This window comes from Neoarius graeffei, chromosome 16, assembly GCF_027579695.1.
Source record: "Neoarius graeffei isolate fNeoGra1 chromosome 16, fNeoGra1.pri, whole genome shotgun sequence".
Lineage (NCBI taxonomy): Eukaryota > Metazoa > Chordata > Actinopteri > Siluriformes > Ariidae > Neoarius > Neoarius graeffei.
The window spans coordinates 13,797,811-13,820,524 of record NC_083584.1 but is presented as its reverse complement, the minus strand read 5'-3'; the positions used below and the strand labels follow the sequence as shown (position 1 = coordinate 13,820,524).

The 22,714-nt window shown below is 42.5% G+C and overlaps 1 protein-coding gene and 3 non-coding genes across 4 annotated transcripts; 1 reads left to right on the top strand and 3 right to left on the bottom strand.

Annotated features, from left to right (window-relative positions):
* The first annotated feature begins 266 nt into the window (after positions 1-266).
* On the top strand, positions 267-21,246 carry LOC132900203 (uncharacterized). Its single transcript, XM_060942232.1, is given in 12 exon segments — positions 267-453; positions 554-985; positions 4,796-4,896; positions 5,799-5,902; positions 6,003-6,163; positions 6,290-6,741; positions 11,732-12,208; positions 12,210-13,852; positions 17,778-19,128; positions 19,739-20,275; positions 20,277-20,800; positions 21,027-21,246. Coding segments are annotated over 12 exon segments (6,189 nt in total).
* Positions 1,666-1,829, bottom strand: LOC132901042 (U1 spliceosomal RNA). The gene has a single exon (XR_009656824.1). It is a non-coding gene; the product is annotated as a U1 spliceosomal RNA (small nuclear RNA).
* LOC132901045 (U1 spliceosomal RNA) lies at positions 1,966-2,127 on the bottom strand. The gene has a single exon (XR_009656826.1). It is a non-coding gene; the product is annotated as a U1 spliceosomal RNA (small nuclear RNA).
* LOC132901044 (U1 spliceosomal RNA) lies at positions 3,000-3,161 on the bottom strand. Its single transcript, XR_009656825.1, has one exon. It is a non-coding gene; the product is annotated as a U1 spliceosomal RNA (small nuclear RNA).
* Positions 21,247-22,714: the final 1,468 nt, after the last annotated feature.

The window sequence follows — 22,714 nt, the reverse complement described above, 5'->3', positions numbered from 1 at the left end:
TACGTTGCACTCCATCCTCAAACTCCCAAGATCCTTGAAGTCACCATATCAAGGTCTTGGAAATGCCCTTGATGAGGTCAGAGCGACGCTGTCCAACGCAGAGATTCATAATTGAGATCTCCATGGTTTCCAAAGAGCTGTTTGCTTACGTCAACTGGCGTTTTCAACAGATCAGAGGAAACAGGAAGCCATTTGGAGGAATTTCTGTCCTTGCTGTAGGCGACTTATCAACTGCCGCCTCTCGGTAGAGCCAAGCCAGTGTGGGTATGAGGACACAGTTTGATCTCTGGAAGGATCACTTCAAAATGGTCATCCTTACAGAGATCATGCGACAGAAGGACGATCGAGCTTTTGCTGAACTCCTGAACCGCCTTAGAGTGAAGCAAAAGCTTGATCCTTTGAGCGATGAAGATAGAGGGTTGCTCACACAGGCAGTGGCTGATGTCAAGGATTGTCCAGTAGATAGGCTACATATATGCTACCAACAAAGAAGTTGACCGTCACAACTCTGACACTCTAGCCTCCCTCCACGAGGATACTATCGCCATTACAGCTCAGGATTACAGGAAAATGCCTACAACTGGCTGCATGACGATGGTGTTTGACATTAAAGGTAACAAGCGAGACTTGCCTGACGAAATTGTTAATGGAACATTTGGAACCATCTCGCACATTGTAATGACGGAGAGCGAGCCAAAATTTGTAAAGTTGATTGGACTCCAACTGGACAATCCCACAGCAGGACAGAGATTCCGCAAAAAGATCTTGGGTCCCTCAGATAATCTGGCCTATATTGAAAGATCTGAGGAGAACCTGAGCAACAAAAAAGGGGTTGTTCGTCGCCAGTTCCCCATGAAGTTGGCCTTTGCGTGTACGACCCACAAAGTACAACGCATGACAATGGCGTCAGCGGTTGTGTGCCTGAAACGTGTCTTTGAACCAGCCATGGCTTATGTAGCTCTCAGCCGCACAACTTCGCTGGGAGGTCTGACCATCTGTGACTTTGACTGGGGGGGGGGAGATATGCTGACCCCGAAATCAAGACAGCTCAGGAAAATATGAATCAAGCCTCTTTCCAGAGCTGTAGACCATTGTTAACTTTTTTTTTTTTTAAATCAATAGAACAAACTCCCAACACTTTAACCATCATCCACCATAACACGCAGGGACTTCCATCCCACATTGTGGACCTGAAAGCACATCATGAACTCTAACTAGCAGATGTGCTGTGCCTCACGTACCCCTTTTCCACCAAATCAGTTCCAGGGCTGGTTCGGGGCCAGTGCTGGTTCACAACTCATTCAACTTGCGAGCCAGCTGGGAACCAGTTTGCTTTTCCATAGCTCACGGTGCTAAGCAAAGCCACGTTATTACATCACTGTACATGTCAGTTACGTCGCTACGTTTGTATAAACCTTGGCGCGAATATCGAAGCAAAAACACGGAAGAAGCAGCAGCAACAATAAAAGCCGCAAGCGGCCTTGACGGGCCCTCGCGCCAGCGGCCAAGGGGGGCGGGGGCATGCGTCCCCGCGAAATACCTTCCACAGCTTCTTCGGCAAGAGACATTACTCCCACAATGGCGACAAAGCACAGAATTGGACACATGGCAAAAGAGCTGTGTGTGTGTGTGTGTGTGTGTGTATATATTGCTTGCTTTTAACATCAGGAGAGAGCGCGGACGCAGTCTCCCACTACCAGAAGTTATGCACTTCAGATTCCCACATGTGGGGAATTCATCCGGGTCAGCACAGCTGAAGTGCAGTGGCTAAGCCTCGCTAAAGGTGAACCACCTTCTTCATCATGGTGTCTCCCCTGCCAGGTGAGTATGAGTTGCTGTTGCTGGCAGGGGGGCAGGCAGTTGGCACCGCACCTGGAACATTGATGGCGGTACATGATCTTGCAGCTATCCAGGACACGCCCCACGCCCCCAGCAACGCATTATTGCTTGCTTTTAAAAACATCAGGGCAGACCGCGGACGCAGTCTCCCACTACCAGAAGTTATGTACTTCAGATTCGCACATGTGGGGAATTCATCGGGGTCAGCACAGCCAAAGTGCAATGGCTAAGCCTCGCCAAAGGTGAACCACCTTCTTGATCATGGTGTCTTCCCTGTCAGGTGAGTACGAGTTCCTGTTGTTGGCAGGGGGGCATGCAGTTGGCACCACACCTGGAACATTGATGGCGGTACAAGATCCTGCAGCTATCCAGGACACGCCCCCAGCAAGGCATTCCTAATGACTTCTAGCAATCCGAAGCACCAAGGCAGCTGTTCTTAGCCAACTGCAGGCACATGCCAAAAATATGCTTGTTTGATGAATGGCTGGCTAGGCAAAATGTTCAAGGCCATGAATGTATGTTGGGGATAGGCTAGATGATTTTGCACAATGTAGTGCTCACAATATGATCTTCAAGTGAATCAATCATGCACACTGATGAATAGGCAAATATATGACAAAGAATCACTTGTCTGGACACGTGTAGGCCTATAGTTCCTAAAAAGACATCTTTGTACATTGTCCTTGGGTGTTTTGAAAGGCGCTTTGAAATAAAATCTATTATTTTTATTATTATTAGTTTCTGCGCCGTCGGTGCGTAACTTGCGGTTCAGTAGAGGGCGAGGTTTAAGCGCTGTGAATGGTAACGCAGTCAGTTATTGTTGTGTTGCCCTGCAAAGTAATAAAATGTTCCCGTATTGTCGACACAATATTGTGCAATACGTTGTTATCTGCAATACTGTATGAGTTAATCATTTCCCAATATTGCTTGCTTATAACACCACATCCGGGTCAGCACAGCCGAAGTGCAATGGCTTAGCCTCGCCGAAGGTGAACCACCTTCATTATGGTGTCTCCCCTGCCTGGTAAGTATGAGTTGCTGTTGCTGGCAGGGGGCAGGCACTTGGCACCGCACCTGGAACATTGATGGCGGTACAAGATCTTGCAGCTTTCCAGGACACGCCCCCAGCAACGCAATATTGCTTGCTTTTAACAACATCAGGGCAGACCGCGGATGCAGTCCACCACTACCAGAAGTTATGCACCTCAGATTTCCACATGTGGGGAATTTATCCGGGTCAGCACAGCCAAAGTGCAATGGCTAAGCCTCGCCAAAGGTGAACCACCTTCTTGATCATGTTGTCTCTCCTGTCAGGTGAGTACGAGTTGCTGTTGCCGGCAGGGGGGCATGCAGTTGGCACCACACCTGGAACACTGATGGCGGTACAAGATCCTGCAGTTATCCAGGACACGCCCCCAGCAAAGCATTCCTAATGACTTCTAGCAATCCGAAGCACCAAGGCAGCTGCTCTTAGGCAACTGCAGGCACATGCCAAAAATATGCTTGTTTGATGAATGGCTGGCTAGGCAAAATGTTCAAGGCCATGAATGTATGTTGGGGATAGGCTAGATGATTTTGCACAATGTAGTGCTCGCAATATGATCTTCAAGTGAATCAATCATGCACACTGATGAATAGGCAAATATATGACAAAGAATCACTTGTCTGGACACGTATAGGCCTATAGTTCCTAAAAAAAAAAAAACGTATCTTTGTACAGTGTTTTTGGGTGTTTTGAAATAAAATCCATTATCATTTTTATTATTATTATTAGTTTCTGCGCCGTTGGTGCGTAACTTGCGGTTCAGCAGAGGGCGAGGTTTAAGCGCTGTGAATGGTATGCAGTCAGTTATTGTTGTATTGCCCTGCAAAGTAATAAAATGTTCCCGTATTGTCGACACAAAATTGTGCATTACGTTGTTATCTGCAATACTGCATCACTGTATGAGTTAATAGTGGTCTATGAAAAGTAGTCGGGTGGCAAGAAGGTAGAATGTGGCAGCTTTCTTGGACGATTTAAATTACAACATGCTGGACTGACTGAGCTGTCGGGCGCGCAACCTGCCGTTTATTTGTTTGTTCATTTGTATGTGAATAAAACAGTGTATGGCAATGAGTGTATGTGCGTGATATTGTTGTTAAAATGAGAAAAGTACCTCATGCAATCCTGGTTGTAGATAAAGCGGGATCCGCGGATGGAATTCCATGAAAATCACTTGAGAAACCCATGTCAGTTTTATTGTTGTTGTAAGATGTACTGCAGTTTCAAAATAGCTGCAAAAGTGATACGCGGCTAAGAGTTGTCATGTATATTTGGTCGGCATCTCAAAGTTGTTTCAGCAATACATGAAATTGCAACAAAAATGAAACTGAAGCAACATGTAAGTCCCACAGCAATTTAATAATTATGCGTTGGTAATTTAGGCTAATGGTGATGTAATGTCGATGCAGTTGTCTGTAGCTGGGTCATTTGTTGTGTTATTGTGTAGTTGTTGTCAATAGCACAGCAGTGTAAACGAAGGATACAGTGAGCCGAAGTAATCACTGCTGCAAAGTATTGTGTTTTGGTTATTTGTTTTGTTTTCTACATAGGAGGGGACGAATAGAGTGAGTGTAGTTTATGAAGGGACATGGTGAATTGACTGTTTCTCCCATTAATACGCAATGTTTTGTATTTTATTTATGGATTTGGTGATGTATTTATTTATATCTGTAATTTGTACTTTCAAATAAATAGCTGTAACATGGAAGCAGGGTGCATATTTCAGCTACTGCACAAAATAGGCATTGCTTTTGCCAGTGACAAGTAGTGAAGCAATCAGGCATGTAGTTTGTATATGAAGAGGGGCGATTAAGGTGGATAATAGACCGTTCAATATGGGTAGCCGAAAGGCGTGGTCAGAGTGGGTTTTGGGAGAAATGTGTGACAACTTTAGTGTGGTGACTACGACTATAGACATTCAGGGCCAGTTTTGGTTCAAACAGCCTATTGTGTTGCTGATTGTGGTGGAGCTGAAGAAGAGACTGCTGGAAGAGGAATTTGAGTCGAGCTACTTGGTCAGTTGGGTTTTTGGAGAATTTCGCCTGTGTCAACATGCCTCGCGGGAAAGCCTTCCGACGTTCTCAGGCGACGAAGCGACAGTGGGCCGAATGGAATGGACTCGACATACAGTTTCGAGAGACCAAGGAGCAAGGCGCATGCTACGGAACTGGGAATCGTCATAGAGCACGGAGATGGCCCATTTCAGTACACACTGGATGCAGCCATAAGCTTGTGCTGCCAGAGAACAGACCAGACAAAAAGGTAAGGCCATTGTTGTTTGTTTTAAAAGTTGCAGTAGTTAAGAACCATCAGCTGACTATGGCATTTCCTTCACCCTGTGCAAATTTGCAGTCAGCTGTTAGCGTAAAGGAATCATCGGTTCATGCACACTGTAGCTCTGTTGTCAATAGTCCGACAAAGGGCTGAAGCGAAGTGGCGGGAAAAAATTGTGTAATCGACAATGAATGTGTTGACGACAAACACTGCAGTGAACTTTACAGAGTGGTGCAGCGAGATTGCCGCTGCAGGGAAGCACGTATAAAGTATATCCGTTGAAACTGAAGTAACGCCTGAAACGTGAGCCGAGACGTTTCTTTCTACCTGTCTTTCCAGCGTGCACGCAGCGCGCACACCCAATTCCATGGTTAAAAACACGGTCGTTGTGTCTTGATGACACAAAAAGCGGCAAGCGCAAACAAGTGTTTTGTTTTTTTTGTTGTTTGTGTGTTTTGTGTTTTTTTCTGGGGTTTCTCTTCTACCTAGTGGGGCTTTGGTGTTATCATTGATGCGTGAGTTTATTAGGGAGGGATTGTTGGTATATTTTGCATAGGGGTACATGGGGGTATGCATTGGCTGTGGTTGCAGAAAGATGAGCTACAGAGATGCGATGTCTAATATGGCGTTTTTGTTTTTTCAGTTTGTGTTGCTTGTTGGTGACTCTCACCTTCGGAGCATTGCAGATGGCTTTGTGAAGATGCCAGAGGGCAAGTTGTCTTTTGGAGTCATGTCAACACCAGGGGCGTCAGCTAACCAGCTGAGGACCGAGATGCTGCATGCGACTAACTCCCGTTCCTGAAGTGGTCTGTCTTTTTGCGCCTGGAAATAATTTGACCTCTTCTAGAACCATAGCAGAAGCTGCAACCGAGTTTGAGAAATTGATTCGGACTGCACTCAGCATTTGGCCCAACGTGCTTATTTTGGATTTCCCACCACGGCTAAATTTTGATGAGGGCTGGCAGGAATCTGTTCGTCAAGAGTTTCATCGGATTTCTGCACGTATGGGTAAGTAATTTGTGGTTGGACTGTGGTGTGAGATATCACAAATGCATGCTTGTGTTGTACTGTTTGTTACTAAACATTACATGTGTATACTTTGTGTAGAATGTAATAGCAATGGTTGTGTTGTAGGTGTGAGGTATGCCTCTGTGGCGGAGCACTTCCCAGTGAAGCGACTCGAGTTGTGGGCTCGTGATGGTGTGCATCTGAGTGATACAGCTGGAATGGAGATCTTGGTTGATCTGATATGGGCTGCAGCTTATCAACAATTATCCAAAGAAGTTGTTAAAGCAGAAGCATGTCGAAAGGCAGTGCCAATGGGTGGAAGGTCTGCATCAACAGCTGCAGTGAAGGAAAGGCCTGTTCCTAGGAACGAGCACGGTGTTGTGGTGAGGACCTCAAATGTGGAGGAGTGGACTGTTGTGCAACCACGGAAGAAATACAAGCCAGACATGGTCCTGCAGGACTGCGCAGTTGTACTGAATCCAATCCATTTCAGTTGGAAGATGCTGGAGGAAATGGACAAAGTTGCCCCAGCAGATCTGTCTGGATCGACAGCAGAGATGGTGTGTGGAACTGAGCAGGTATGAAAGGAAAATGTGATGTGTTTGGTTGCGTTTTTTGCAGCTGCAAATGTGTGATGTGGTATGGCTTGTAAGGTGGATGATGAGGTGCAATGACTGTAGTGTTGCTCATGTTTGTAATAGAGGTGTGAACAGCAGTTAATGGCTGTGCTACACTGTCCTAATCTGTCATGCTTTTTACACCTCTTTCTGATAGGTGTAGGTGTGAAAATGTGCAATGAGGCAAAACTTGTTTAGGTGGAGGTAGGGAGTATATTTACACAGTACCTCTGTGATTTGTGTTGTATATTTGTATAGCACATTTAGAAAAGGCATTTCAAAGACAAAAGTTGCAGGACAGACATCACAGCATAAATTGCAAATAGAAAGCAACAATGGTACAGGCCATGTTGGGAGGGGGAAATGGAATTAAAAGAAGCTGACAAACAAGAATAGGTGCATGGTTGGAGTTACTGTGATTAACATTACTGTTACTTGTCATTACAGATGGCTACACCAAAGAGTCATCGCAAGAGACACACAGTGAACACCAAAGATAAGAGCAAAGCTGGAGTAACTGTTGGCTGTTCATGTAGTGACGAGCTTCCTGCATCAATAAAGTCAGGGCAACTCTTGCAAAAACAAACTGGTCAAAGTGAAGGGAAGGCTTTTGTTAATAAGATGGTGTCCTCAGTAGTTGCAGTGCGGAAATGTGATGTGGCGCCTGTTTGTTCTTGGACTAGGAGTGTTCCAGACGACATTGAAAGAGAAGGGCAAAAGATTTGTACAACCACATTTGCAAATACTTCTGTGGATTGGGATAATGTTAACATGGCAGACTGGGAGTGGCTGTCTGTGTTTCATGAGTTGCAGACCATATTTTCTGAGAAGTGCACAGTGAGTGTAGGGCACACTGTTGATGGCAATGCTGCTGATGAAGCTGGATGTGATGTTCTAGAAGAACAAGTGCAGGAAATACTGGCCAGCTGTGGTCATTGCGCTGTAGCAGTTGCAGGAGAGGTGTTTACAGTGATGAGGCACCAGGAGTATGTTGTTTTGGTTGACTTAAACACACATGACTTGTGGGGAATGGATAGTAAGTTGGGAGCAAGTGTTGTAGCGTTTTACACAAATATTCATGACTTGATGTTTCACATGCAACACCTGATGTCATTGTTAGGAAGCAGTGTGTACAGCATAGTTGGCAATAATGTTGCACCGACAGAATGTGTTGCTGGAAAAGACAATGCTGGAAAACAAAATGCAGAGATTGTTGATAATGTTCACACAGTAGTGCCAGACAGGGCTTCGTTGTTCACAGAAAGCATTGGCTATAAGGTTGTGTCAGGTGATGAGGGACCTGGGGGAGGGCTTGACACCGATGTAGTTGTGACAGAAAGTTGGTGTGATGGAGGGTCAATGGTAGCAACACACAGCAGTTCATTAATGCCTGAAAGTAGTGGATATGGATGTATGAAGGGTCATGAGGTTGTTCCTACTGTAGTGCCAAAAAAGGCAGAAGTGTTTCCAACAAAAACAGGTGATAGGACAGTTGTTCCAGGAGATTTTCATCAAGCAGACAGATGCTTTCAATATGGTGGAAGCCAGTGCACAGCCATTAGTTTAATGGCAATGGTATTTCACAATGTCCAGACAGTTAATACATGGACCACAAAGGAGCTAAATGCAGTTCTTGAGCGAGGAGATGCGCTGTACACTACATTAAGAGAATCTGGTTGTATTAGTGATCCTACTACTAACAAATACCTGCTTGTGAGTGAGTTATCACCTCAAGTACTTCTCAACCAAAGCACATTCCAATGTCAGTATAGCTTTGAGATCTTTCAAGGGAACCTAGGCAAAGGCGGATATGTTGTGCCAGGGTTTGATGCGTCTTTACTGGATGGACTGCAGTTGGTGTTTGACAAACACAACAACTGTTTTGCAACAATGTGTGGTGTAACCTGTGCTATAATTAGGCACAACACAGAATATTTTTTGGTGGACTCATGCACGCAATGCTACTGGATATATCGATGACAACGGGAGAAGTATAGTACTGGCATTTGGCAGTCTGAATGCACTGTGTTCACACAGATTATTTTCTAAAGGTAGTGGACAGAAACGGTTTGAACCAAGTGGTGTGTCTGTGACTTTACAAGCAAACAATGCAATATCAGAGAAGGCAGAGTGGCAGGAAGTAAACGATAATGAAGACACAAAGCTACATGGTGATATGATTAAGGGGTGTGGAGTTGATGATAACAAGGAAGATATATCTGTGGAACAATGGGACTTGCAGGGTCAATCACAGGTCTTGTTCAATGCAAAGAAGTGTGCAGAGACAGGGATTGATGGTGCATATGATGTACAAAGTGAATCAGATATGGAATGTGTTGAAGGCATGTCAACAGATAGTACTGCAGACCTGATATGCATAGCAGAGTTGCCGAGTATAGCTAAATATTTTCGTCCTGTCTGTAGGGAAGCTGCACAAAACGTGTGACATGATTAAAGTAGAACTGCAGAGAAATGAGGACGAAGTGTGTGTTCCACAGTCTTATTTGGGATTACCCTGTCAGACCTATACAATAGTTGGAGATGGCAGCTGTTTTTTTCGAGCAGTTAGTCAGGCTGTCAGTGGTTCCCAAGACAATCACAAGAAGTTTCGTTTCGCAGTGGTGAAATATTTGAAAGACAATCAGGAACAGTGCAAGCAATATTTGCGGCAGCAGTATACTTCTGTAATTGACTACATCACCACCTCAGGGATGCAATATGTCAAGACTTGGGCTACAGAGGAAGAAATTCAGGCAATGGCTAATTTATTACACGTGGATATTTATACATATACTGCACAGAAATGGTTGGTATACAAATGCCTTGACAGCAGACATGACACACCTGGTGTGTATGTTGAACACTGTAATGGAAATTATAGTCATGTGTGTGAAGAATATTAATGAACAACAATGCAGTAGACATTGTCAAGTAATTGCTAGGGGAGAACAATGGCAAACTAGGCAACTTCGAAGTGGTAGGAAATCATGTGCTGAAGGCTTACAAGCACAACTGTATTGTGAAAATGAAAATGATGAGTGTCCATCAGTGAGACATGCAAGAAAGCTGAAAACATGTGTGAAACAGCAAAGGATTACAATGCGAAAAAGATGGCATTACCATGCCAACAAAGCAGCTATAAAACTAAAGATGCTCAGTAAATATCACTCAGACACTGTTTATAGGAATACAGTTGTACAACGTCAGAGTCAACGGTATGAAGCTCTTAGTCCAAGAAAAGACAGTGGATACAGTAAAGAAAACAAGGCAGAAGTATGTGCTCCCAAAAGCATTTTCACTGTAAAGCATAGGCTAGCAATGAAGGTAGACAGCAAATGGAAGTATGAAGAATGTGAATACAGAAATGCTAAGAAGCAGGCAGGTAGAACCAAATGTTGAGAGTGAAAAATACAGAAATGCCAAGAAGCAGGCAAGTAGAACCAAATATGTTGAGAGTGAAAAATACAGAAATGCCAAGAACCAGGCAGGTAGAACCAAATATGTTGAGAGTGAAAAATACAGAAATGCCAAGAAGCAGGCAGGTAGAACCAAATATGTTGAGAGTGAAAAATACAGAAATGCCAAGAAGCAGGCAGGTAGAACCAAATATGTTGAGTGAAAAATACAGAAATGCCAAGAAGCAGGCAGGTAGAACCAAATATGTTGAGAGTGAGAAATACAGAAATGCCAAGAAGCAGGCAAGTAGAACCAAATATGTTGAGAGTGAAAAATACAGAAATGCCAAGAAGCAGGCAGGTAGAACCAAATATGTTGAGTGAAAAATACAGAAATGCCAAGAAGCAGGCAGGTAGAACCAAATATGTTGAGTGAAAAATACAGAAATGCCAAGAAGCAGGCAGGTAGAACCAAATATGTTGAGAGTGAAAAATACAGAAATGCCAAGAAGCAGGCAGGTAGAACCAAATATGTTGAGAGTGAAAAATACAGAAATGCCAAGAAGCAGGCAGGTAGAACCAAATATGTTGAGAGTGAGAAATACAGAAATGCCAAGAAGCAATCAAGTACAAGAAAATATGCAGAGATTGAATCACACCGAGAAGCAGTCAAACAAGCTAGCATTATAAAATATGCAGAAATGTTGGAGTTTAGAACAGCAGTGAAACGAGCCAGTAAAATGAAGTATGCGCATGACCTTGAACATAGAATTGCCCTCCAAACAGCTTATAAAGACAAATATAAAAGCAATAAGCGCCTTCGTGAGAATGTAAAATACCGTGCACGACTGAGACGCCAACAACAAAAGAATGCAGAGCAATTTGCGGTAGTTATGGCAACATTTTTGGAAAAAGTAAAAGGCGGCCCTAATTATGTTTGTTGTGTGTGTCATCGCACATGGTTTTAAGATCAGGTGAAGATATGTGACCAAACCAAATATGCAGACACAAAACAAAGAATGGCTGTAGCAAAACAATGTATTACAGAGGACTATTTACATAAATGCACAGCATATTGCAAGACTGACTGTGAGTGGCTACAATCAACTAGAATGCATTTGTGGATTTGTCATTGCTGTCACAATAACCTTAGTAGAGGAGTTATGCCAGCAGAAAGCGTTCATAATAATTTATCAGTTTGTAGTGTGCCTGAACAACTGGCCTGTTTGAATAACTTGGAACAGCATTTGATTGCATTACAAATTCCTTTTATGAAGATATTGGCTTTACCAAAAGGGGGGCAGAATGGAGTACATGGTCCAGTCACATGTGTGCCAGCCAATGTTGTTCAAACCACAAATGTGTTGCCAAGTTCTGATGTGGATAACTTTTTAGTTCGTGTCAAATTGAAGAGGAAGCTGACTTATAAAGGTCATTATAGGTATGAGTTTGTGAATATAGATCATATACGACAAGCTTTGTCTTATTTGAAGGAATGCAATAGTTTGTATTCAGACATACAATTTAATCGTGATTGGGAGAATGTTTATGCTCAGGACACAGAGGTTACACATGCTGACACTGAAATAGACTCTGAGGCTGCCAATGAGGACAATCTTTTACATGACAGGCAGCAACATTGCGTGCATATGGACACCTGCCTTCAGCCTGTAGACATTGGGCAAGAGGTGTTAGACCATTATTTCGATAAGATTTTACACGTTGCCCCTGGTGAAGGTAACACGCCTGTGCCATTGCTGTTAGATGCAAATACAGAAGGGAAGTGCTTCCCTGCACTCTTTCCAGATGGCCGAAATACTTATCATGAGCCGAAGAAGGAAAAATTAAGCTTGTCACGGTATTTCAATCTTCGAATAATGAGTGCAGACTCACGCTTTGGCAAAAACATTGAGTACATTTTCTATGCTCAGTATGTATCTGAAATGTCTCAGGTAGTATCAAAAGTGTCTATTGCGTTAAGGAAAGGTAAAGGAACAGAAAAGAAGATAGCAATAGGGCCAGAGATGGTAAGGAGATGAAAAAGTGTTGAGAAATCTACTTAAACACGATGAGGGTTATAGGTTCTTAAAACCCATACATGGATCTCCACCTTACTGGCAGGGTGTTCAAAAAGACTTGTTTGCTATGATTCGTCAGCTGGGCATTCCAACATGGTTTTGCTCATTTTCGTCAGCTGATCTGCGGTGGGAGAATTTATTAGAAAGTATTTTGAAGCAGGAAGGCAGACATGAAAATGTACATGATTTAGATTGGAGTGAGAGATGCAACCTCCTGCATCAAAACCCTGTTTTAGCTGCAAGAATGTTTGATTTTCGCTGGCACAAATTTTTGTCTGAAGTTATTATGTCTCCATGTCATCCTGTAGGAAAAGTTGTGGATTATTTTTATAGAATTGAATTTCAACAGCGTGGCTCTCCCCATGTGCACTGTCTGTTTTGGGTGGAGAATGCCCCTCAAATAGGCAAACAGTCAGATGATGCAGTGGTGGATTTTGTGGACACTTATGTTACTTGCGAGTTGCCATGTAATGATGAGAATTTGTTAGAGAAGGTAACCACAGTACAGCAACACAGCAAAAACCATGCTAAGTCTTGTAAGAAGAAAGGAACTACTTGTCGTTTCAATTTTCCTCGACCACCATCAAAAACCACGTTTATCTGCCATAAACAGGAAGATGAGGAAGACGAACAGCCATGTCAATGCAGTAGTTTAGAGAAGTGTACTTGTCTTGAGCAAATAGCAGCGAAAATGACTGAAAAACAAGAAGCTGCAAATATTGTTAGAGTTCGGGAAGCCATAGCACAGCCAGATAAACAGTATTCTTCAATTGAAGAATTATTTGCCGCTGTAGCTGTTACTCAGGAATCCTACCAGTGGGCATATCAATTACTGACTAAGAAAACCCAACTTGTACTGAAAAGACAACCTAATGCTGTTTGGATTAATCCTTACAATGCATCTTTGCTGAAGTGTTGGAATGCTAACATGGACATTCAGTACGTAGTGGATGCATACGCTTGTGTTGTATACATTATCTCCTACATTTCAAAAGCTGAAAGGGAAATGGGCCTGTTGTCACATGCACAAAAAGAAGCGTTCAAGGAAAAAAATGTAGATGCCAAACAAGCATTAAGAAAATTAGGCACTGTGTATTTACATCACCGAGATGTTTCAGCCCAGGAAGCTGTTTATCGATTAACAAACATGCATCTAAAACAATGTTCTAGGAATGTGCACTTTGTTCCGACAGGAGATAATATTGTAAAAATGAGCAAACCATTAGCTACATTACAAGCCCACGCAGCAAATCAAAATTTATCTTCTGAAGATATTTGGATGAGTGGTATAGTTGACAAATATAAGTCCAGACCAGATGGAGAACCTTTTGAAGAATTGTGCTTGGCTAGTTTCGTTTCGCAGTATCGAGTTTTATATGGTAAGGAGACATCTGTTCACAAAATTGAACTGAAAAACAATGCTGGATTTGTTGTACGTAGGACAAGAGGAAAACCAGCCATTGTTAGATATGCCATGTTTTCCCCTACAAGTAATCCAGAGCAATTTTACCATACTCTCATGCAGTTGTTTTTACCATACAAAATAGATGAGCAATTAAAACCACCTCAGTATGAAAAGTATGAAGACTTTTATACAGCGCTCGAAACTAACGGTGTCCCGATGTCCCGGGGACCATAAAAAATGTCATCGGGACACAAAATGATCATATCTGGGACAATCCCGGGACAATGGAAAAAAATAGATCTAGAAAAAAAGTTCTACATTAATATTATTTACAAAGCCGTAACACATACGTAGACATTCACCTAATTTGTCAATTTTAATTTTAAAACGTTAACAGCGAAAAATACGTAGTAGCTACACTTTCGATGCACCTGCATCCATAGGCTACAGAGCAGCGCATTCTGTTCTAGAATCTTCGGCCGGAGTCCGCATTATATGGACTTGGAATGGAATTGCTAGCGCACACGCTGCGCCGACTCTTGCCAGAACAAAAATGCTGAAGTGGTTGAAGCGGACCGACCGCGGGGAAGAAACTGAAAGCCCAGACATAACGTCTCCGGGACCTTCCAGGGTTCCTACAAGTTTCTTCAAGTCAAATTCAAGGCTTTTTCAAGGCTTTTTAAGACCAATAATCCACAAATTTAAGACCTTTATCGCAGTTCACCATAATTCACCGGAAACAAACATCTCAAGTTGTGTGTACTCGTTTCTTAGAAAAATGTGAAAATGCGCAAAGGATGATGTACAGAGTACTCACCGAACACCACCACAATACAAAATCATGTAATGTTCAGCAGACGATGCTTAATTAAGAGACTTATTTATTTTCGGGGTCAATGGAGGATGTCCTTTTGTGTGACACCTTGCTGAATTAATTTCTGTCTCCAAGTTGTCTTTGACATTAAAAGATTCTGGATATTCTGAGTCACTGATAATACATTGCATAGGCTTCACTTCCAAATTCTGTGAATGAAAAACACATTTAAGTTTACCATTAACAGATTTATTAAAATTATTAACAACAGTTATTAACAACAGTGACTTACCACAAGAGCTATGCCTTTACATCCATTCCTGCCTAAAGCATCATAAAAAAAAAAAAAAAAAACCACTTGCTAAATGACAACCATTTTTGGGCAACACGTACTCCGGGAACATTAATTTAAATAGCTCGGAGACACCTTCGTTGCCATTGTAGGACTGGTGTTGGGCTACTGTGTGTAGCGTCCACAACACCTCAGCCTAGGGTATTAGGCAGAAAAAGAAATTTACCAGTCAAAAATAATATTTTATATAATCCTGATAAGCGCCGCAGGTGCGAAGACGAGCGCTGCAGGCGCGAAGTCCCTCTAGGGGGGTCTGGGGGCATGCCCCCCCAGAAAATTTTTGAAATTTAGACTTCATTTCCTGCATTCTAGGACATTTTCAGGGTGAAATGGCGTGTAATTTTTGATCAGAAATATTGCATATTTTTACTTTGTATTTTTTTCAGTTTCACTCCTGAATGTATCAGATGTATGTATGGTGTTTGATTTGGTAACAAAAGTGAAAAGAAAATAAACAACAATGAATTGTATATAATCTTTTGATCTAGTTACAGTATTTAATAAAAAAAAAAAAAAACCAACAGTATTCTATTTTACCATACCCCAATGAAACCCCCTTGTTAATCAATGTATCACACATACCTTTTCTGTCTTTTTGTGGAAAAACGAATCAGTTTTTGTCACATTCAATTTGGGGCGTTTGTTGGGATTCATCTTGATCCAGAAGAGTGAGTCAGCAAAAAAAAATGCGGTTCTCCCGCCAAGAAAGAGGAAACTACAACGCAGGGTGTTTGGCAATTTTCGACCAATCAGAATTCGCGATTTATTCAGTCCGCATGTTACAAGATTCAGTGCGGGCCAAAATGGCGGAAACGATGAAATATTCTGATTTTTCATTTCAAGTTTTCAGTATTTTTCGTATTAAACTGTGTTTCTTACGATTTGTAAATGATGGCGGAACCACACACGGACTGGCCATCGGGAGTAGCGGGAGTTTTCCCAGTGGGCCGGTGGTTCAGTGTGGGCCAGCGGAGAAAAAAAAAAAAAACAGTTGCGCGCTGGCCTTTAATATGATAAGCAATGTTAACAGTTTCTTTAACAAACTGTTAACATTGCTTATCATATTAAAGGCCAGCGCGCAACTGTAATAAGCAATGTTAACAGTTTGTTAAAGAAACTTAACATTGCTTATCATATTAAAGGCCAGCGCGCAACTGTTGTTGTTTTTTTTTTTCTCCGCCGGCCCACGCTGAACCACCAGCCCACCGGGAAAACTCCCGCTACTCCCGATGGCCAGTCCGTGTGTGGGCGGAACATAACTGGATTTATCGGATGACATGTGGGAGTATTCATGTGCGAAAATTTTCGGCATTATCGTCCGTTTCAGTATCCGTCTGTGTGTATACTTGCCCGTTGAAATCGGCAATCACCCGTCAAATTTACGGGTGGACGGGTCTCTGCCTAATACCTTACCTCAGCCTTCATCGTAGGTGTTGAACCGAGTGTTGTCCGCAAATCAACTCTAGTACTAGGGACTACTGTAGCGGCAACAGACTGGCCATCCTTAGCCGTGCTAGGTAGTTGGCTAGGTACCAGCTGGCTAACGTCAACAGCTGGCCGAAACACAGATGAAACAGACGGCGTTTGCCGTTTATCATTGAGAAGAGCCATGTGTTTTGAAGACTGCGCGTGAGAATCCAGCGCCTTAACGCCCATTGTGCCCAATTTAAACGTCCTTTTGCAAACTGAACAAAAAGCTGCGAATATGTCACCATCCACTGGTTTAACCCATTCTCGAAATGAACTATGATGTAGCCATAACTGGTTAAACTTACATTTGCCCATTTTTACACCGTCGAGTTATCGTTTAGCCTGCTTCCACCTCCCTGACTTTCCGAATTTCCATTAATCGCCAGCTGTAAACTATTAGCAGCTACCTCAGTCGGTGTGCGCGCGTAATTGTTCCGCCCACAACTCCAGTTCCACCACTATTGGCTACTTGGCCACTCGTGCCTCATTTACTAAAACAATGACGAAAAAATAACGCCTGCTGGGGTATTTAAGTAATGAACAATGCTAAAATACAAATTATCATCGGTGCACAAATTTAAGACCTACACATTAAAATTCAATGCTTTTTCAAGGCTTTTCAAGGTATTATTTCCAAATTCTCGAATTCAATGCTTTTAAGACTTTTTAAGACCTCGCGGGAACCCTGCCTTCAGGATCCAAAGTGTCATCGCCTGGTCTGCAGGCAATGCTAGCAACTGAATGAACACTGTTAGACACGTTATAAAATACAACAGGAATGATGTGGATGATATTGACGGAAGATACCGTTCAACAGAATAAGTGAGTTTTCTTGGTGTCTTTCTCGTTCAGAAAGTTTAGTCAGTCAGCAGCACAACTAGGCTCGGACCTGGCACTATGTTGATGTTGCTAACATTTGCGCCCACGTTTCGGCAGCGAAAGTTCATAAAATGGATAACGGAAAGTTCATAAAAATGGATAACGGAAAGTTCATAAAAATGGATAACGGTAATGGTGAAAATTATAAGTTGGCCTTATAAGTGCCAACAGATATTCAAGGTATAAGTAGATGAAATGAACATAAAAGGGGTCTTATTTTCAACTAAAGTGTACTGCAGATGTAGGGAGTTGAAACATTTTCTGAATGAGCTAGTTGGCCCCTTTAAATAAACGGGTATCTATTCATACAGTGAGATCGCCAAAGTTTAATAAACTGAAAATGCAATAACTGTAATTTTGAAGTAGATGATGTATAGGACATGTGTCGCTTGTGTCTTATGACTTATTGTAAAAATGATATAAAGGGTTCAAAATCGCATAGTTACAAATATAATAGTAACTTCATATAATATTAACCACTGGTTATTTCAGAGAGGAAAAAAATGGGGACACTATTGCTTCCATTCGGGACAATACAACACAGAATTCGGGACCACTGGGGGACACAAAGAAAAAAAGTTAATTTCGAGCCCTGCTTTTATAGCACTGGCCATGTCTCTTACACAAATGGCATACTACAACCAGTGAAGAACATTGTAGACTACAATAGAAGTCTTTTTGAAAAAGAAACAGAGGTACTTGAGCTGGCTGCACAAGACATACATGATGATGCTGTAGAAGATGCTTGGTGTCTATTAGCTCCAGGGCAGGAACAGGAACGCATAGAGTGCCAAGACATCATAGAAAAGGTTGGCAAAGATGATGAGGGTTGGGAAGACATTCCAGATCTGACAGAACATGATGGTCCTCCTTTTCTTTTGGAGAAACATACCAAATCGCTGTCTAAAGTTGAGGCTATGACACTAATCCGATCACTGAATGACACCCAATTAGCGATTTTCTACCAAATTAGACAATGGTGTTTAGATAAGAGGCAAGGGAAAAACCCTGACCCATTTCATGTGTTTATAACTGGAGGTGCTGGTACTGGGAAGAGCCATTTAATCAAAGCTATCCACTGTGAAGCTAGTCGTTTGCTGTCCACTAAAGCAGGTACACCAGATGACAATGTGGTGCTGTTAACTGCACCAACTGGAATTGAGGCTTATAACCTAAAAGCATCCACAATTCATAGTGCCTTAGGAATTGGTACAAATGTGAAACTGCCATACACTCCGCTTGGAGAAGAAAAATTAAACACACTACGAAGTGAATTAGGACATGTGCAGATTATAGTTATAGATGAAATATCAATGGTTGACCACAAATTATTAGCATATGTGCATGGTCGGTTGAGGCAAATAAAACAAACCGGTAACTTTGCTCCATTTGGTAATGTTAGTGTCATTGCTGTCGGAGATTTATTTCAGTTAAGTCCTGTGAGGGGAACACCTTTATATATGGATTTTGATGTAGATTTGTGGAAAACTAATTTCTCAGTTGTCCAATTGACGACTGTAGTTAGGCAACAAGACACAGTTTTTGCTGAGTTGTTAAACCGTTTAAGAACTAAAACCAAAGACACTCCACTTCTTGCTAATGATGCCAAACTTTTACAACAACGCGAAACAGGGGAAGAAAGTACTGCACTTCATATATTTCCAACAAACGACCAGGTGGACACACTGAATATGCAACGCCTACATGCTTATTGTACTGATATTATATCTATAAAATCACATGATTACAAAAAAGAACACAAAACAGGAAGGACCGTTGCACTTAAAGGCCAACATGCACACATGAAGACCAATTCACTTTCTGCAGAGTTATGGTTGGGTGTAGGTGCACGAGTGTTACTCATGAAAAATATAGATGTTTTAGATGGTCTTGTTAATGGGGTCTGTGGTTCTGTAAGGCTGCTGGGCCATAGAAGGTTCACGCTGCACGTTCACGTGAAGAACCGGACCCTGGGCCATTAAACTTCATGCTTGGATGTTCACGTGTTGCGTCTGTTCTACTTTGACCGAGTAACCAACAATATGGACTCTTCGGATGACGACGATTGCCTCATTCTGCTTTTACTGAGACAGAGGAAGAGAAAAAGGAACAGAATTTGGAGCCGAGAACACTTCCTTCTGAGAGAAACCCGTGGTGAATTTCACCGAACATTCTATAATCTGCTTGACAATCCCAATGAAGAACTATTTTTCAATTATACCATTCAATTATATTTTTTCTGAAGTTTTCCCCTGAAAGCATAGCGTTATCTCCCTAGACCCGTTCTGATTGGCTGGCGCGGCGGTGACCGCATGCATTGACTGGAATTTCCGTCTTCACGCCTAGAAAAAAAAAAAAAAGTGTGCATGTTCATTTCACGCTTCACGCGTGAAGTGTGCAGCATGCAACGTGAACGCCGTTCTATGGCCCAGAGCAAGTCATGCTACGTTTGTCCACTTTTCTTTACACGCGTGTAGCATGCAGCATGCAGCGTGAACCTTCTATGGCCCAGCAGCCTAACACATAACTGAACATGATGCAAAGTCTTTACCAACAGCAGTGTAGGTGTTATTTGATGATCCTGAAATTGGTAGACAAAGACGGAAACAAGATCCTTGTAACAAAGCCCATTTGTCCAATTCCACTCCTATATTTCCAGAGGAGCAGCAAATTGACTACAAAGGAGGAACACGCAGGCAAATACCTTTGAAGTTAGCTTACGCTTTAACTGTGCATAAGGTGCAAGGGTTAACTCTAGACCAAGCAGTTGTGTCATTGAAGAAAGTGTTTGCTCCAGGACAAGCATATGTTGCCCTTAGCCGTGTCAAATCTCTTCCTGGTTTAATTCTTCACCACTTCTCAGAAAAGGCCATCTATTGCAAAAACAATGTTCAAGGAGCAATAAATGACATGCCACACTTCCTCAGCAATTCACCATCTTTTGAAATATGTTCTCAAACAAGCATTTGGCTGATGAATATTCAGGGCTTACTAAATCATGTTCAAGATTTAAAACGGTGTGTTGAGAGAGGCCTTCCAAGTTGTATTGCTTTGACAGAAACCTGGCTACCAGAAGACATTTCGCAGCACAAACTGCATGTAAAACAACTATGCATTTTTCAATTCGCCACGTACTTCAGCATATTCTCCCCAAAACAGCATTCTGTGTGAATTAGGCAAACAGCAACGTGGAGGAGTTGGATTATATGTACACCGCAGACAGAACTTCAAGATGCATACCATTCCATATCCTAATCTAGAATGTTCCATTGTACAGTTCCCAGACGTAAACATCATTGTAGCAACAGTCTATCGACCTCCAAAATATCCCATGCCACTGTTTAAACATAACCTTAGCAACCTCATTCATCACTTGGCAACCATAACTTCTAATATCATTATCATGGGTGATTTCAATGACAACATTTTCACATCAAATACTCTAGTAAACTATATGGCAACAAAAGACTTTCATCAAATGGTCTCTGCCGCCACTACAGACATGGGGTCTTTGATAGATCACATTTACGTCAAAAAACACTTAGTTACGTGTGTTCATACTACAATTATGCCTTTGTATTTCAGTGACCATCAAGGCATTATATTTACTTTCAGTGCACAGCAATTGTAGCCTGTCGTACATACTACATATATATATCCATCTGACACAGTTTTGCTATCTTGTACAAGGTCATGCAAGCCTGCCTGCCACTACATTGCACTACACACACAACTGTCCTTATCACTTTCTCCTCTCACACACACACACCTGCTGTGCCTTATCCTCCTGTTATTGTTGCCACCTGTTGGTTGTCTGCGTTCTTATACCACTGTGTCCAGCGTTTTGTGCCAGAAAGTCTGCGAACCTGCAAGCATCAGCTACCAGCAAACAGGAAGACCCTGACTCCCGTACCTGCTCTTCGTCCTGCAACCAGCCTGTTCTCCATTCCCATGTCTCGCTTGTTCCCGTGTTCCCGCTTCATCAGTCACGCATGTTCCAACTCCCTCTCGACCGATGCACCGGCATGCACTGTCAGCTCGTCAACAACCTCCGCTTTGCTCTCCAGCCCTGACTGCTAACCTGCCACCAGCACTCTATCTACACTCTACTCTACAGCCGTGGCCACAGACTTGCTGCCTGACCATGTAGATCAACTATCTCAGGAAAAGGGTATGCTTTACGTGAGCGTTTAGGAGTCTGGTGGATCACTTTTGTCATAGTGTTATGTAATGACAAAGTATTACATGACCTGTTTATGAAAAACCAATTTTGTGCCCACAGACTCGCTGCCTGACCATGACCAATGCTTCACTCTCCAGACCCAAACCAAGCCCTCAACCAGCCCAACCTCGAGTGCCAGGCCCTCAACCAGCCCGAGTCCAAGTGCTTTGGGACATCTCCTTGGCACTGAAGAGCACACACACTCTCCAATCCCCCCAAACCCTAAATAAATGTTGGTGCACGTTACGCGTTTGGTGTCCGTCTGTTTCTGTCCCATGACCATACATACCGTTTGCAAATAAATACCTCTTTCTAGTGACAAGACGTTACTCAGATATTAGCTGAAGTGTAAGTCCATATGTACCTGGAAATGGACAATTTGACTATATGAGTAGTTTGGTGTTTGTCATAGATAGGGAGTTCAACTGTCTCAGGAAAAGGGTGTGCTTTACATGAGTGTTTAGGAGTCAGGTGGATAATTTTTGTCATAGTGTTATGTGGTGAAAAAGTATTACATGAAATGTTTATCAAAACCCAATTTTGTGGCCACACACATGCTGCTTGATCATGACCAATGCTTCACTCTCCAGTCCCAAACCAGGCCCTCAACCAGCCCGACTCCAAGTACCAGGCCCTCAACCAGCTCGAGTCCAAGTGCTCAGGGACATGTCCTTGGCATTGAAGAGCACACACACACTCCAATCCCCCCAAACCCTAAATAAATCTTGGTGCACGTTACGTGTTTGGTGTCCGTCTGTTTCTGTCCCATGACCATACATACTGTTTGCAAATAAATACCTCTTTCTAGTGACAAGAACGTTACTCAGGTAAAGTCTAAGTCCATATGTACTTGGAAATGGACATGTTTTTCCATATGAGTAGTTTGGTGTTTTTCATAGATAGAGAGGTCAAATATCTCAGGAAAAGGGTATGCTTTACATGACTGTTTAAGAGTCAGAGGAGTCAGGTTGATAACTTTTGTAATAGTGTTATGTGGTGAAAAAGTATTACATGAAATGTGTCTCCAAAAACAATTTTGGCACGTATTCTCTGCAAAACAAACTGCACCCAACAGAATTTCACCAAATGTGGTACAAATAATAAGGGAGCTATACAGAGTTGGCTACTCAAGAGTGATCAGGTTCAACCAATCAGAAGGCTAGACATAAATTGTTGCCCAAAAACACCAAAGAGACAAAATGTAAAGAAATGTGGCACACATGCCGACACAGCTATGAAGAACTTCCCTGTGAAGGTGGGGTGGGTTGGGCAGTGGTGCCTGTGGTATTGTCCTAGAAGGGCCTACACGACAAAGAACC